General features: G+C 37.3%; 1 protein-coding gene and 1 long non-coding RNA gene across 11 annotated transcripts in view; one reads left to right on the top strand and one right to left on the bottom strand.

Moving 5' to 3' along the window:
* LOC148935965 (uncharacterized) overlaps nucleotides 1–15,309 on the bottom strand; it is a 154,546-nt gene that overhangs the window by 129,823 nt on the left and 9,414 nt on the right. Inside the window, exons 1-2 of one of the 4 annotated variants that reach the window (XR_016139926.1) lie at nucleotides 2,011–2,542; nucleotides 1,093–1,261 (exon numbers count right to left, since the gene is read on the bottom strand). This is a non-coding gene — a long non-coding RNA (uncharacterized LOC148935965). Of the gene's footprint in view, nucleotides 1–1,092; nucleotides 1,262–2,010; nucleotides 2,543–15,309 lie in introns of those variants that run through there. The other 3 variants (XR_016139924.1, XR_016139927.1, XR_016139925.1) reach the window with 3 other exon arrangements.
* Nucleotides 2,678–15,309, top strand: part of LOC105429242 (prominin-like protein) — a 42,384-nt gene continuing 29,752 nt past the window's right edge. For 5 of the 7 annotated variants that reach the window (XR_016139923.1, XM_011642087.2, XM_011642086.2 and 2 more), the window contains exon 1: nucleotides 2,678–3,078. Coding sequence is in view for 6 of the 7 variants with exons in the window: in XM_011642087.2 (XP_011640389.1) it covers nucleotides 2,739–3,078 (340 nt within the window). In the remaining variant the exon portion in view is untranslated. The remainder of the gene's footprint in view (nucleotides 3,079–15,309) is intronic. The other 2 variants (XM_089079942.1, XM_011642089.2) reach the window with 1 other exon arrangement.

Below are 15,309 nucleotides of genomic sequence, written 5' to 3'. Positions count from 1 at the left end.
TTATATATAAATTCGGATAAATTTGTATTGACATGGCTATTTTTATTATATTATTATATTATTATGTGTACGTTTATTATTATTATTGTTGTTGTTGTTGTTGTATTATATTATACAGCAACCTTATCACATATAATTTACTTGTAAATTCAATGTAAAATTGTTAAATGTGATTCCAATCAAAATAGACGATAGTTTTAACGCTAAAAATACCAAGTTTATTTTTGATCATTTTTTTTATTTTTCTAAATTATTATTCTTTTAATATCAAAAAAATAGAATGTAAAAATTTTCCGATTTTATAATATTTTATCAAAATAAAAGGAATTAATATTCCATCAAAATAAAAAGAATTAATATTCCATCAAAATAAAAGGAATGAATAAAAAGTTAAAACATTTCAAAATCGTGTCTCTCTAATACGAGAAAAATTATTAAAAAAAAAAAAATAAAAGTGATTAGAAATGACCGGTATTTCAAGTGCTAAAAAAAATTGTAAAAGGAATAAATATTCTGGCATCGCATCACGGTACGTAAGGCGCATGACGCAATCGTTTCCATAAGACAATTCGAGCATCATCATCATGTATAGTTCTCACGGTAATCTCTCACGAGGATAATAATCATGATACGCAACGCGAGCATATTACTTTCTCTCAGCATAGTATATTATTATCACATAAAAGAAAGCGTAATACTTATTATAAGATGCCATTGACATTGCGTTGCATATAATGATATATACGTGTGCGCATATTTCGATTTCACGTTTTCTGAGAAACAAGACGAAGCCGTAGCGAGCACCAGTAATGCCACCATTTATAATTTGCGCTCTTTAATTAATGCAAAAAAAATTGTCCACCTACGAATTGCATATAAATAGTAACATAATAATAATTCTGAATTCAAATAGCAAATCTGACGACGTAATGTATGTACATTCACGCTATTTATAAATTTCATAGCAAATCTCGAATAGCATGAGTCGCGCATAGTCTGGCGCTAACTTAATAGCTATATATAATACAAATATAATTCTATGTATGTAACACATACTTATATATATATGTGGATAAAGATACACAAACTCACTACGTTCGACGAATTATCTCTCTCCATTGTCGTCGCAGCGGTGGGCTCATTCCGGAAAACGCACGCTGTCCAGGAGAGAAGGTCCACAATCCAACTTCCATTTAGCTGTCTTCTTCCAAAAATACGTCAGATTTCCCATGAACCGAAAGAGAAATGATATAACACATTCCTGTATCAAAGAAAGATTAGAAAATTTATTAAATTTACTTAAAATACGAACTTATTTGCAAGAATGAAATTGCGCGCAAAATTTTCTCATCTACAATTACTTCATTTTATATTAGGTTACATAGAAACATAATGTAAATAATAAAATTTAAGCAGTTTTGCTGTTTTCCCTCTCGGCATGTTTGTTTCATTCGCGATTGAAATCCGATAAAGAATTTTCTACGTATAATTATATATAGAATATGTTTATATATAAAAATTACATATAATTATATATTGATACATATATTTTTGTATATAATCATTTGTATATCTGTACTCATCACTACATAAATAATTATATATTTTTATGTATGAACATATTTTATAACGCCTTTTAATTATATAATATTATATATAGAAAATTTTTTACCGAGAATTTGAGGTCTGTTCTTTGTAACTAAAGTATAAAAGTTTTATACTTAAAATGAAATAGATATATATTTGAAGTTTGGCACAAGCAAAATATATAAAAAATTTTAATTCAATCCAGTGCTGCGACAAAGAATAGACTTTTATCTCAATATATCAATATTTTTGAATAATTAATTCAGATTCTGAATCCGATTGGATTCTGTCATATTTAACGAGAATATTTCAGGAAGGTAGAAAATATTTCTTATTATTGCGAAAAGCAGATGAGAAAACAAACATGTTTCGCCACATCGATTCCTTGTTCTTTTATTCCCTTTCACCATATTTGGAATTTACCTTTCGTCGTACCTAGTAACATAGTTACGTCCATCAATGTATTGATCAATGTTTATGAATTGTCGATTAATGTAACCTCTTAATCTATAATTGGATTCTCATTTAATGACGATATCGCGGGTGGAAAGCGTCTTCGTTATGATAAAAAAGAGATGAGAAATCAAGCGCGAGCCAAATCGAGTGCTAGTTCATCTCCCTGCCGCCATACTTGTTTCACTCACGATTAAGATTCGAATTTTGCCGGCTGGCAACTCGATCGGCGCCTCCACGGTACTATTCCTAATTTCCTTCACTTTTCAACACCGTGGCATTTTTAATGACGACACCGCGACGAAGCGATTACACGCGCCGATAGCTCCGCGCCAGACGTCTTCATTAACGCGGAAAAAAAAAGAAAAGAAAGAAACAGAGGGAAACGTAAACGCAGTCATCTATTCGGTAGACTCGTCCCGGGATGCGACGTTAAAATAGCGGAACAAGCGGACGCAGAGCAGGCTTCTTTTCCGTAGTCGCGATAGACGGAGACGGGTAGACGGGCAGACGACTGGGAGAAAGCGGGAAGGAGCGCGTGCGCGAGCGAGCGAGAGAGATGGCGCGTGGGAAGCGCGGTGGAGTGGGGGAAAACGGTGGTTCGATTCCGGCGTTCCAGTCGCCGCGACGGCGAGTGGCGACGAGCGGGACGAGCCGAGCCAGTCGGTAGCGGCGCGTCGTCCTGGGCGCGAGTCGCTATGATGAATCGGTATAGGCGGGAACCTGTGGTGATGGAGACCACGACGACGGTGCTGGTGTCCCTTCTGCGCGTACTCGCCGTGTCGTTCGTGTTCGTGTGGCCGGTGTTGGGCGAGGAGACGACTAGTCTGACCAGCCGCATGCGGGCGATCAGCGAAGATCTGGACCGGCAACTCAACGAGATAATGGCCTCGCAGGCGCTCAGCTATTCGACGATCAACACCGTCGGGCTGTCCTACAACGCCACCACCAAGTTCAATCCGAAGGGCATGGGCCAGCTGTACAACGTGACGAATATGTTCATCGACCTGGTGCAGAGCAAGCAGGCATATCCGGAAGGTGAGTGCGCGCGTTCACACTCGGGGATGCCTCCCGACGGGACATCAATGGGAGGCCAGGAGGGGAGGGGTTTTGGGGTTAGGAGCATGAATTATATCGCGCATTTTCGCCCTGTTGGGCCGACGGTTACGCCCTGCACGCCGAGAACGCGCTGCGTCGCGCGCTCGAAAAATGGCCGGTCGCTCTTGTTGGTAAACAGACGGCTGGTTGTCAATCGGGGTGGGTTGATGACATATGTACATCTTTCGTCCTCGTTCGCGTTCGACGATTACGCGCGATAGATCTCGCGACTGTTGCCGGAGCCGATAGGTAATCGTGGAATGCGGAAGCGGCTTAGGAGATACACGCGTCGAAATTTTCACGGAAAAGATGATTTTGATAGTTTTCCAATGGAACACTATGTCCGTATTTTGGAAAATAATTTTGTACTAAGTTACAAAGGATGAAAAGTTGAATGATAAATTGATGAATGTAAAAATACTGGCGGAAAAGTTTTTATATCAAAGAATTTCCCGTGATTGCCTGCCCCTGAAAATACATCAATGAATCGCTAATGAGCTTCAACGTGAACCCAACTTTAGAAGCGGACGCGCGTGCGAGGCCGACGGATTATCCATGAAGGTCGCGAGATCGAAACGTGTAGGATCACGTTTACATTTTCTTGAGTCGAGCGATTTCTATGAAAATAACGGTCATAAAATACAAAGAGACAAGGAATAGGAAGAAATAAAAATTTAATTAAGTATTATTTTTTAAATTGTATGCAGTTGTAACGCGACAATTCTTATAAAAATTACAATCATCTGTAAAATATATATACGGAACAAAATCATAATAGGAAGAGAGAAATAAAGAATTATTTAAACATTTTTTTAAATTATGCAATATTGAAACAATTGTAAAATTGACACGCGAAAATTCTGTTAAAAATTATGATTATCTGTAAAATATGTACAAAGGAACAAAATTGCAATAGGAAGAGAGAAATAATTAAGCTTTTTTAAATTATATTCAATATTGGAGCAATTGTAAAATTGATACGCGATAATTCTTATAAAAGTTGTGATTTATGTATAAGATATATATATATATATATATATATATATATATATATATATATATATATATATAAAGGAATGAGATCGCAAGAGGACGAGAGAAATAAAGAATTAATTGATCAAAGCTTTTAGGATTATATGCGATATTGGAATAATTTTAAAATTCAGACATAACAATCCAGATTAGCTAACTCTACTTCTATAATTTTGTGTTTTTATATAATTCTATTTACAAAATAGACGAAGGAAGAAAATCAATTATATAGAATTATCGCCGATCGATGTTGTAATGTGAGATTTTTATTTCCTCATTGCAGATATTGAATTGCGAATTGAATTCTAAAGTGGAAAATCGTATACATTTTTCCTTGTGCTGTATGTTGGAAATAAATTAATTTTTTCACATATTCAAAACTATCTTTTTCGTTACTCTGCGTTTCCAAATGCACATATAAGTTAGCTTGCATTCAAAATGTACGTAAAATTGTACAAATAATAAATGTAAAACTCACACAGTTTACAATGAAAACGTGTATATAATTTTAATTTTATCTGTAACCCGTGTAATACATAATTTTCTATGGCATGTGTATGCCGTATATTTTTCAATGAAAAATATGAATTTCACAAGAGTTAATTCAGATTTTTTAAACTGCAAATTTAAAAAAAAGCTATCAGTATCAATTGTTATCAATTTCTGTCATTGAACATGCTATAAGGGCGACATACCAAAAAAAAGATTTTATTTCAACAAACAGCGTTAGAGAAAAAAAAATTCGCATGATTTCTCGTTTCTGACGTCACAGTTTAATATGAGGAAAATGGTAGGCCTTAAATGGTGAACCGAGGGATCGCGAGTTATGATCTGGTCACGAATATGACATACAAGCGAGAAATAATGGCATCATATTCCGTAGGAAGAACTTATATGTTCGTTTACAGAAATTTTACAAAGCTATAAAAACGTCTAACATTACAGTTCTACGTGGATTGTTAAAAGAAAAAAAAAATTATCGCTACATTTAATCGCGATTATCACATATAACGGAAGATACTAGATCAAAAATATATCAGTATAGTTTTAGTATCGCGATGTATATTTCAAATTAAAAGGAAAACTCATTATTTTCATTCGTTTACATAAATTTTTCCATTTCATAAATTTATTTTCGCGAATTTTTGTGAACTGATGCTTTTATCCGCGAATCTGGTCCTCCTGACTCGCGTAAATTTATGCGACGTTTCTACACTCGTCTTTCTCTCTCTTTTTCTTTCTATCTCTCCATGAAATATTCCTTATAAATCAGATTTGGGTCCAGCGACGAGATTATGCGTCCGAACAAAATCGATATCAATTTAGAAGATTTGATACGCGTCCGCTCATGCGCGCCGCTTTTTCATTCCGTTCCGATTGAATTTACGCGATTGTCTGTCCTTTGTTAACCTCTGAAATACGATTTACAATAGGCATGAATGAAGTATTCGTGATCTTTTACATAGAAATTGGTACGCAATGATTGGTAGATTGGCAGAAGCTTTTTGCACGTGATTTACTCAGCCGGGATTTTTCGATTGTCGCTTTGACATTCAGACTTTAACTTTCCATTGAAATTTACTTTTTCGTCATTATTATTCATATTAAATAAAGTTCTCATGTAAACGTGCATCTGGATATTCGATTTCAGCGATGATTTTTTTGGCAATTTTAAAATTTTTGGCGATTTTAAAAGAGCATAAATAAAGAACAATTTTGTACGTTACACGTATCAACTTCAAAGTTATCACGCTCAAAGCTTTCTGCTCCGTCACTAATTATGCAATAATTCTTGCGAAAAATACGGGAGCTTATTTTCGACGTCGAGATTTTCCTTGTTAATGTATTCGAAGATGAAATTAGCGATCTGCTTCCGCGGCTTGTGCGCAAAGAAAAGAGCAAGAAGCTCGTAGTATTTCAGCGATACGCAAACGCTTTCGCGCGGTGCAGGGTGATTCGTTAAAAACTCCGATAACTTCGTGAACTACGCGGATCATTGACCCCCCCGGGCGCAATAACGTAGGAGCGTGTGTATCGCGTTTAGCAGGAAGTTGATAGCGAGAGAGCACGTCATCGTCCGTCCAGAAGCGGGAACTATGATGATCATGCTCGCCATATTCTCGTCGTTTATGTCTGTCGGCAGGACTCTCGTCGTTCGATCGATGCGCGAACGTCAACGTGGCTTACCTTGAAATTTTTTTAGAAATATTTAATAACATTTTTAAAAATTTGAAAATATTAAAAAGAAATATTTAATAATAATGTTTAGGAACTCTATGTTTTCCTTAGAAATATTTAATGTTTGACGAGCGAGAAGGAGAAGCATTTTGATACGGAAAGAAGTTCTGCTGAAGGCTCTAAAAATTTGGCCAGACATACATGTGCAAAATAATTTTATTGAGCCATCAAAATAATTATGCAGGATATTGAAATTAATTCCTAAAAGAACGGAAATTATTATCATGCTTAAGCATATTATATAATAATTTTTTGAGCCATTAAAATTATTATATGTAAGACATTTTAATATGATAATACTGCAAAATTTCTTTTAAACAACCAGTTTAAATGTTCTACATAATTATTTTGACGACTCAACAAAATTACTTTTCACATCTGTATCTAGCCAAATTTTTAGCAAAAACTGTTCTTTTCGTCTATTGAAATAAATGAATCATATCAAAATATAAATGGTATATAAATAATGTTAAAATTAATAAAAATTTATTTAATGAAATTTATGAAAAGTATGTCGATCGCGGCGCGCACTCAGATATTCGTACTATTTAAATCATTTTTTATCTTCGCGACGCCTATGCCGTCTCCGATTTATTTTCAGGACCGCGCGAACCACTCGGAAACCGTTGACAGATCTCTCCGAAACGAGAGTACGGTTGTGTTTACGCTTCTGTGTTCTTTCTAATGGTTTACACGATACGATCTAGGAAGTTCTCATGTTTCGAATTCAACTTGTTGTTGATCGTTCCAGCTCCGATCTACATCCAAGTGCGGGTATATAGGATAGGAGAAGATGATATTTTGCGGAGACTGTGCGGGTCTCAATTACGTACAGATGCCGCGGTAAACGCGTCTGTCTCGAGCTCGCGTTTACGACTTCGATTTTGCGCGACACCACGCTGGAGAGAGAGTAAACCACGGGGGTAACAATGGAAGCGAAGTTTGGACCTCGCCATAATATAATCAGCGTACCGCGACAATCTAATTTCGTCCGAATTCGCGCGGCGGATTTAATGGCACCGGATGCGGTCGAAACTGGAGACGCGCTCGCGTCTGTAACCAGCTCGGCCCGTATATTATATACACGAGCCTCAGGTGATGCCGAATTATAAACTGAAACTCGACACGGCCGCGCGTCGTCCGCATTCGTACGCCCGCGGAAAATTACGCGCCGGCGGAATTGAATTTCGATAATCGCGAACGCTTCTATCCAAGCGCCGTCATCCGTGGCCCGTGACGGCCGATTTTCCTCCGATGATGACAGTGCTCCTTTTTGAAGTTCTCGCATCCACCACGCGCAGTCGAATAACGGCATCTTTAACAGTACGGATTATCCCGAACATCCAACTGACGCGCCTCTTATCGCTTCATTATACGATCGACGAGAAGCGGAACCGACGATATTATCGAGTCGAGGGTGCACCAGAATGTCTACTGTCTAGAAAAATCCTAGGAAAATCCCTGAAATTCTCAGGGAGAATTCCGTTTACACCTTGAAAAATTAGAATTTTATTGAATATTTTTATTCAGGGAATTGTTTTTCTAACATTTTATATCTTTATATTATTATATTATTATATAATCGGGAGTTTATTGTCTAAATTGTTAACGATAACAGGACTCATCCATTCTAAACAACAGAGCACATTGACTTTATGATATTCCATATTCAATATTGAAGACCACGATTTCATGTTAAACGCAATTTTGTTTAATAAAGGTGGATATTTATTTTAATAATGTTATAAAAGCTGAATTTTGTATCAGTTATATAATTATATAATTTTTTATTTTTAAATTATGAAAATAAAATTTTAAAATTGGCTGCAACATAAAATATTTATTTTTTTAGTAATTATTAAAACTCGAGTGATTTTCAATTTTATTTTACGATTTATAATTTTTATGAATGGAAAACATTAAGTATTTTATACAATAAATATATATTTATTTATAAGATACGTTTAAAAATATTATACTTCCATTTTATTTGAAATTTTTGACAAATTATCTTGAAAATCAGAGAATTCTCAGGGAATCTTTTTCGGGTTTGAATAAATGCACATTTTGACATCGTATTTAACGTTCGATTTCGTCAAAAGTGTACAGAATTATGACAAAAAATTAATTTTTAAAGATAAGATACTTCACAGAGGTAGCGAATTTTTGTAACTGTCAGTCCGCGTTTATCGCAACGTGTCATTGTCACATTTATTAATATCTCTAGTTTTGAAAGGAAGATTATCTGATTTGAAGATTTTTAATTATCGGCTGTGATATAACCTGAAGATACGAATGTCACACTTGGATTACATGAATACGATGCATTCATTGAATACTCCTCCGCATAGTTTCGTAGTCTCGAAATAGGATGCATGTCGTTCTTTATTATTAGCCTCCGATTGCAACGCAGTGGACTTGTTGACGATCTTTTGTTACGTTGGAAGTTTAACCGGCTGTACAATGTCTAGATTAGAATGAAATCGAACTGGATATTTCAATCGATGATTTATCTCACGAAAATAAAGTAATCAAGAGATCAAGATTTTTGCAACACGATTTTAACAACGAATCGAATGATAATCTGACGAATCAAAACTGACGAAACCACTCTCGAAGATATGCAATAATATAATAATTAATGTTTGCATCACGCTTTAAATATAACGCGTCAATGTTATCAATGAAGATATTAAAATTTGTAGCAGAGGGGAAGGGAGGAGGGACACATCTTCGTGATTGAATATCGCCAATCAAGCGATCGATTCACGATTCGGCCGAGAGCTCGTTAAGACGACACACGTCGTTCACTATATAAGCGTTCACATTAATTTTCCGTTTGGCGACAGATGATTTACGGCGTCGGGGAGAGAGTCTCGTTCCGGCAGTCGACGATCGATATTATTTTATTAGCGCTTTCCGCGCACGCGAAAAAAAAAAGTGTCGTGTGCACACCCCGTTTAGAGCTCCGTCAACCGTCGACAGCCCCGATGACTGTATATCGATCTCGTCGCCTGATTCACGTCGCACAAAGACCGCACCGTCCATCCGTCCGACGCGACGTTTCCTCTCCCGGAATGGAGAGAGGCGAGTGGATTCGAGAGAGAGAGAGAGAGAGAGAGAGAGAGAGAGAGAGAGAGAGAGAGAGAGAAAGACGTTGAACACAAAGCGGAGACATTCGCGACTCCGAGGGTGTCCTTGCGCATTAATCTTTCGTTCGACGGGATTACCTCGGCTCCCACCCCATTCTTCCGGGACAGTCCGCGTGACATGCCGCCCCTCGACGTACAATTTCAAATTGTATTACGAATTTATTAGCGATCTTTCCGTTCCCCACTACTCTCCCCCCCCCCCAATCCCCCTTTCCATTCCATTTTCGCGCTTCGTGCATATATTGAATTGCATTTGGTATTGTATTTCGATTATTAACCTCAGTGATTCTCAGTGAGATTAACGACAGTTATCGTGACTAAGTATCGATATCTGCGTCAGCGTATTCTATTATTATCGCAAACTGATTATTTAGAATTTTTACCTTATATATAAAGCGTTACTCTGGGGTACGGCAAGAAAAGCATTTTCTCGCGTATTTTTTTCGAATCACCATTTTTCCCGATAAGCCACGACGGTGCGTGAAAGCACTTTATCGGACGAAACGCGATAAAGTGAAACAGAAAATACGATTACGTTCGCAAAGATGATTGATATCTGATCTCCTGTTGAGGTATAAAATTGCGTGAGTTGGTAAGACTCTTTTTACTTTACTCGGTACTATATTGCTTTTTTTGCCGCGTCGGCAAAAATCAGGTCGTGGGATTCTGTTTTCACGTATTTTATACGGAGACTCCCCTGAATATTATCGCCGGAAATCACGTTTTCTCTTCTAAATGCATTAAAATGTCTGTAAATCGCATATACTATCGCGCGCGACGATAAAGCGATAAACGTGAAAATTTGGAACCGTCATCCACTCGCCGAAACTTGGGCTTATCTCCTTTCGCCTCGTTGAACACGTTACTACACGACGCATGCTCGAATAATGACATTGTTCGAGATTAACTATAATGGAAACGTCTGTATCGTTAAAAGGATTTCCGGAGTTCAAAAAATGTCCAAAGGAGTGCTGTTCATCGGTGTGCAAACACACCTCGCGAAAAGAATACATTTGCCAATTCATTCATATAAATTCGTTTTATGTAGAACAATTTATATTTATCATCCAATTTATCTCTTATCTTTCAGCGTTCTTTGTGTAAAAAAAAAAGCAAATATTAATATCACAGATATTACTTTAATGTATCAATCGATATTCAAACGATATCAATCGATTGTCAAAAAGATCTTTATAGAATTCAATGACACTGTCATTGCGCTGTCGCGATATGTGACGAAAATGTTTTGAAATGCATCGCGTTTTATCGTTTACACTGCAAACGTACATTCACACGGTTTCTAAATACACCGGTAAGTTTACCGTAAAACGTGACTGCCGTTCCAAGCTGCTTCAATAAACAGCCAAGTGGACAGACCGTCACTGTTCGTCAAACAATACGATAAAGATTTTAGAAACGCGAGTATGGTGTTCTCGTAAAATCACACCGTTCAATCGCACACGAGTAAACATCCTTATTATCAATATTTTCATTTATTCCATATTTTCAGATTATTTTTTCATTTATAACGTAAAGAAAAAACGTGCGTACGATGAAAATGATGAGGCGTTTTGAGAAAACAAAGCGCTATTTTACAAGTGAAATTTGGTATTTTTCTACATTCCTACGCTGTGATTCCTCATTTATCTCTCGAAAGAATTCGGAAACCTGTTTTGAATTTATGACTCACAGATCTATTCTTTCCTCTGTCGCGTTACCCAATCACGAGATGATTCGTCTCGTAACGGAACATATGGCGCAATAATTGCAGCAATAATGGAAATACGTCGCGGTGCATTAAGTGCGTGGAATCTACAAACAAAGGCAGAGAAGATTCGAGAGAATCGATGGCGAGGATATTTTTCTTTTTTTCTTTGTCATACCATTTTCTTTCAATTCAATTCTCGGCGGAGGGAAAGCGACGAGAATCGAGGCGTCCAAAAGTGATCGAAAGAAAGTGCAGTCAGCTCTCTGGGATATTTCTCGCGAACGTGCGAATTTGTGTCAACGGCGCGCACGCGTCCTTATTCCTTCCTCTTTCGTCGCGGAATCGCGACTCGACTTCGCGTACCTTAAATTCGCGGCGTGCGACACGCACGGCTGCGCGCATCCGTCGATACAAACGTCGACGCAGCGACGCGCGCAGAAGGATCCGTTTGAAGTGCGCGAAGAACAAAAGCCTCTCGTAAATCTCGGCATTAGATATCGGCGCGCTGCCGATATGCGTTGTTTTACCGCGAGGAACACAATGACGACGGTGCACGGGCGTTACGCCCGCGGTTATTGGTAATTAATGATTTATTTCCGTTAAATGCCGGCCGTGCCACGGAAATTTACTAAGGTGATATCGCGGTTTCGGAATGCGGAACCCCGGTGAATCAGTCTTTAATTTATAGCGCGCGCGTCGTATCTCCTCGTGTCGTGTTTTACGGCGGTGTAGCGCGTTCGCAATAGGCATGTTGATTAAACTGATAAAAGTATATAGATAGAACTCTATCTCGCTCGGCAGGCGAAATACGGATCGTGCGATGCAACCTCGCGCGACGAAATCACAATGCGATTATGATAATGGCATCGAACGAGCGAGAGATAAGATATCAATCGGAAATGCTCATCGCGTCTCAAGTGCATCGCGTCGCAGACGGCATTTGCGGTAATCTCCCTCGGTGCACTTAACGCACCACGTTCGGCTAATGTTCCGCCTCGATGCGAGCAGATGTTGTCAGAGAAAATTTCCGTCCCGTTCAACTAATGTCGCCGGAGATGAAACACAATTTCCTCCCCGTGGGGAAAAGTGTAAAGAAGCTCGTTCTCTTTCTCCCGTACATCTATTTCGTATCCGTAGATGAGATCGCGCACGGGTGATAGGTCGAACTTTTCTGGTTCTCGAAAGTTAACGTCGTCAATCGGATTGAAATTAATTCGACGGGGGGGTGAGTCGTTCGCGCGGGGCGTAAAAATCAGAGCCGCGCGAGTCGCAGCTGCGCGAAAATCGGGGATTTAATTTCGGGACGCGTGCGAACACACGGCGGAAGTATTAAAGCCGACCGAAACACACCAGAACGAGGTCCCGGACACACATGCTCCACTTCGTCGAACGGTGGTGCCTGCGTTTCCAATCGTTGCAATTCACCGGCGTGTCCGATATATTCCAACGAAATTGCGACTTGTAACAACGAGGATGAGAGAGTGCAACAGAGACCGGACGGAAACTGCGTTAACGATCGACAGCCAATCTCACAAGCTGGCTGGTTAACGCATGAGCTGTCGAGGACCAAAGTGGCTTCTACCGCAAGTTTACGTTCGATTTTCGAAGGAATGTCAAATGTACACAACTTACCTCTTCTCCCTTTTTCCCTCTTTTTCGCGATATGAAAAGTGTATTCTTTATTATTAATTATTTGCAGATTTGATAGCGAAGTTTAATAGCTTTATGACGCGTCTTTATCTGTGTTTGTTTCTCTCTTGAGAAATGAGAAAAATGGATCGTCGAGATGTTGCAGATAAAACGACAGATATTGAAATAAAGATTCAAACTGACATTCCGAAATGAAATTAATGTTCGACGCAAAATAACTTTAGATTGTATAAATGTCGCGTTTCATTCATTCGCGAATAAAGATCATTGTTGCATACATTTGGCATTCAAGTGGCGTTGAACTCGGCGGGATTAGTTCGCATTTTTATTTCAGTCTCTTGAAAGTTCAAAAGAGAACATTTTTTACAGAACATTTATGGAGAACATTTTTCAAATATTACTCGGTTTATTTTCTGAATGCGTCATTGCTGTGCTAGACATAATGAATTGTCGCAAAATATATGATTTTCGGAATCGTCTGGACATATACAATTGAAAGACATTTAGCAGAAAATGAAAATATACGGACGAACCATCTCCCAAAAATTATGCTATAAATTTTTTATTTCGGCCGATTTAATTTCGTGGATTAATTTCGAGTGTTGTCGCGAAGTATCCTAAAAAAAGAAACGTCGAAATGTCGTGTGAACGTTAACATGATTCTGTTAAATATTTTCTGAGACTATAGCATTGACTATGTAAATTGTCTAATAAATATAATTAATTAATTTATGCATAAACTTGTTTAGAATGAATAATTGATAAGAATCACTTCAGAGAGTAAAAGAACATTTCATTTCGTTGTACACGGAAAGAACACACTTTTGCTGAAATATCCAAAAATTGATCAGACATAGATCTGAAAATAATTTTATTGAGTCATCAAAAAAATTATGAAAGCTTTCAAATTAATTGCTAGAATATCAAAAATTTAGCAGCATTATCATGCATAATGATTCTTCTACATAATGATTTTAGTGGTGCAAAAAAAAAATAATTTTCAGATCTTTATCTGACCAAACTTTTAAATACTTTAGCAAAATTGTTCTTTAACGTGTGATATCGTTTGAATGATATGAAAGGCTTTCATATCTCACTTGGACAAAAAAATGCATTAATAAAAAGAGCTGTATAATTTATAAATGGTCATTAAACGTGACCTTGCGCTACGCTAAATACACTTGATAAACGCTTTCTGCAAAATACAGAAGAACCGTTGCGGTCGAAGAATTCGCCGGCTCTCCTCAACGTATATTAACTAGCTTTTAGATAGAAATCTTGCCGATCTGCTCGACGTACAGATTTCGATGTACAGATTCGGTTTCCAGGTCAAGCACAAGTACAAAATTGTAAGACTCGTAAAACTCTGACTCGTCTTGCGTGACCAATCGTATCGCGCGGCATTAAGAAATAACGATTGCAATTTGATCAATGAACAGTTAAACAATGCACAAGTGTTACGAGTAGTCATTTGAACGTTTAATACCTGTTAATCACTCGGCTTGAAAAATGAGAATATTAATGCACTCGTTATCGCATTATCGCGACCCTCAAATAACAATTGCTCATGGTTAATGACTCGAGAGAATATTGTCCTTCAGTGATTTGTCCCTCTCTCTTATCTCCCTTTACTACACGTGTCGTACGAGTACGTATTTATCTTTTATTTATGAACTAGCAAATCGGTATCTGACCATTTTATACTGTAGCGTCTCTATATTAACGGACAAAACCCTATTCTAGTATCCTACTGTGTGTGTGTGTGTGTGTGTGTGTGTGTGTGTGTGTGTGTGTGTGTGTGTGTGTGTGTGTGTGTGTGTGTGTGTGTGTGTGTGTGTGTGTGTGTGTGTGTGTGTGTGTGTGTGTGTGTGTGTGTGTGTGTGTGTGTGTGTGTGTGGGGGGGGGGAAGTCGGGAATAAAGGGAACAATTTATTTGAACAATTTATTTTGCGATTAACATCCGTGTTAATTTATAATATGAATATTGAATTATTTTAAAAAAATATTAGCAAGAACTTTTAAAAATTAAATAATATGTAATATGAAAATGAGCTACAATATATCATATTTTTATTATTATGGAAAAATTAAATTAATCTTTATTATATAAAATTATATAAAAACTATATTAAAATATCTAATTTTTATCTTTTCTAATATTCCTTATTTATCTTATTTAAATTCTCCAAATTTTTTACTTATCTTATTTTAATTTAATTTTATTTTATTTTATCTTATCTTACTTTATCTTATTTTACTGTTCCTTTTTAGATTTAGTTTTCCTGAATTTCTTCTTTGAAGCCCAACAATATTTTTCATGTTACCGCATAGATAAAATCCTGGAAAACGTTTGCGATCAAAAGGCTCAGAGTTATAGACTCGCGATATTTA

Source organism: Pogonomyrmex barbatus, unplaced genomic scaffold (genome assembly GCF_055798465.1).
Source record: "Pogonomyrmex barbatus isolate J1 unplaced genomic scaffold, ASM5579846v1 scaffold3, whole genome shotgun sequence".
Lineage (NCBI taxonomy): Eukaryota > Metazoa > Arthropoda > Insecta > Hymenoptera > Formicidae > Pogonomyrmex > Pogonomyrmex barbatus.
Note: the sequence above shows the minus strand (reverse complement) of the source record. Positions and strands in the feature narration are given on the sequence as shown.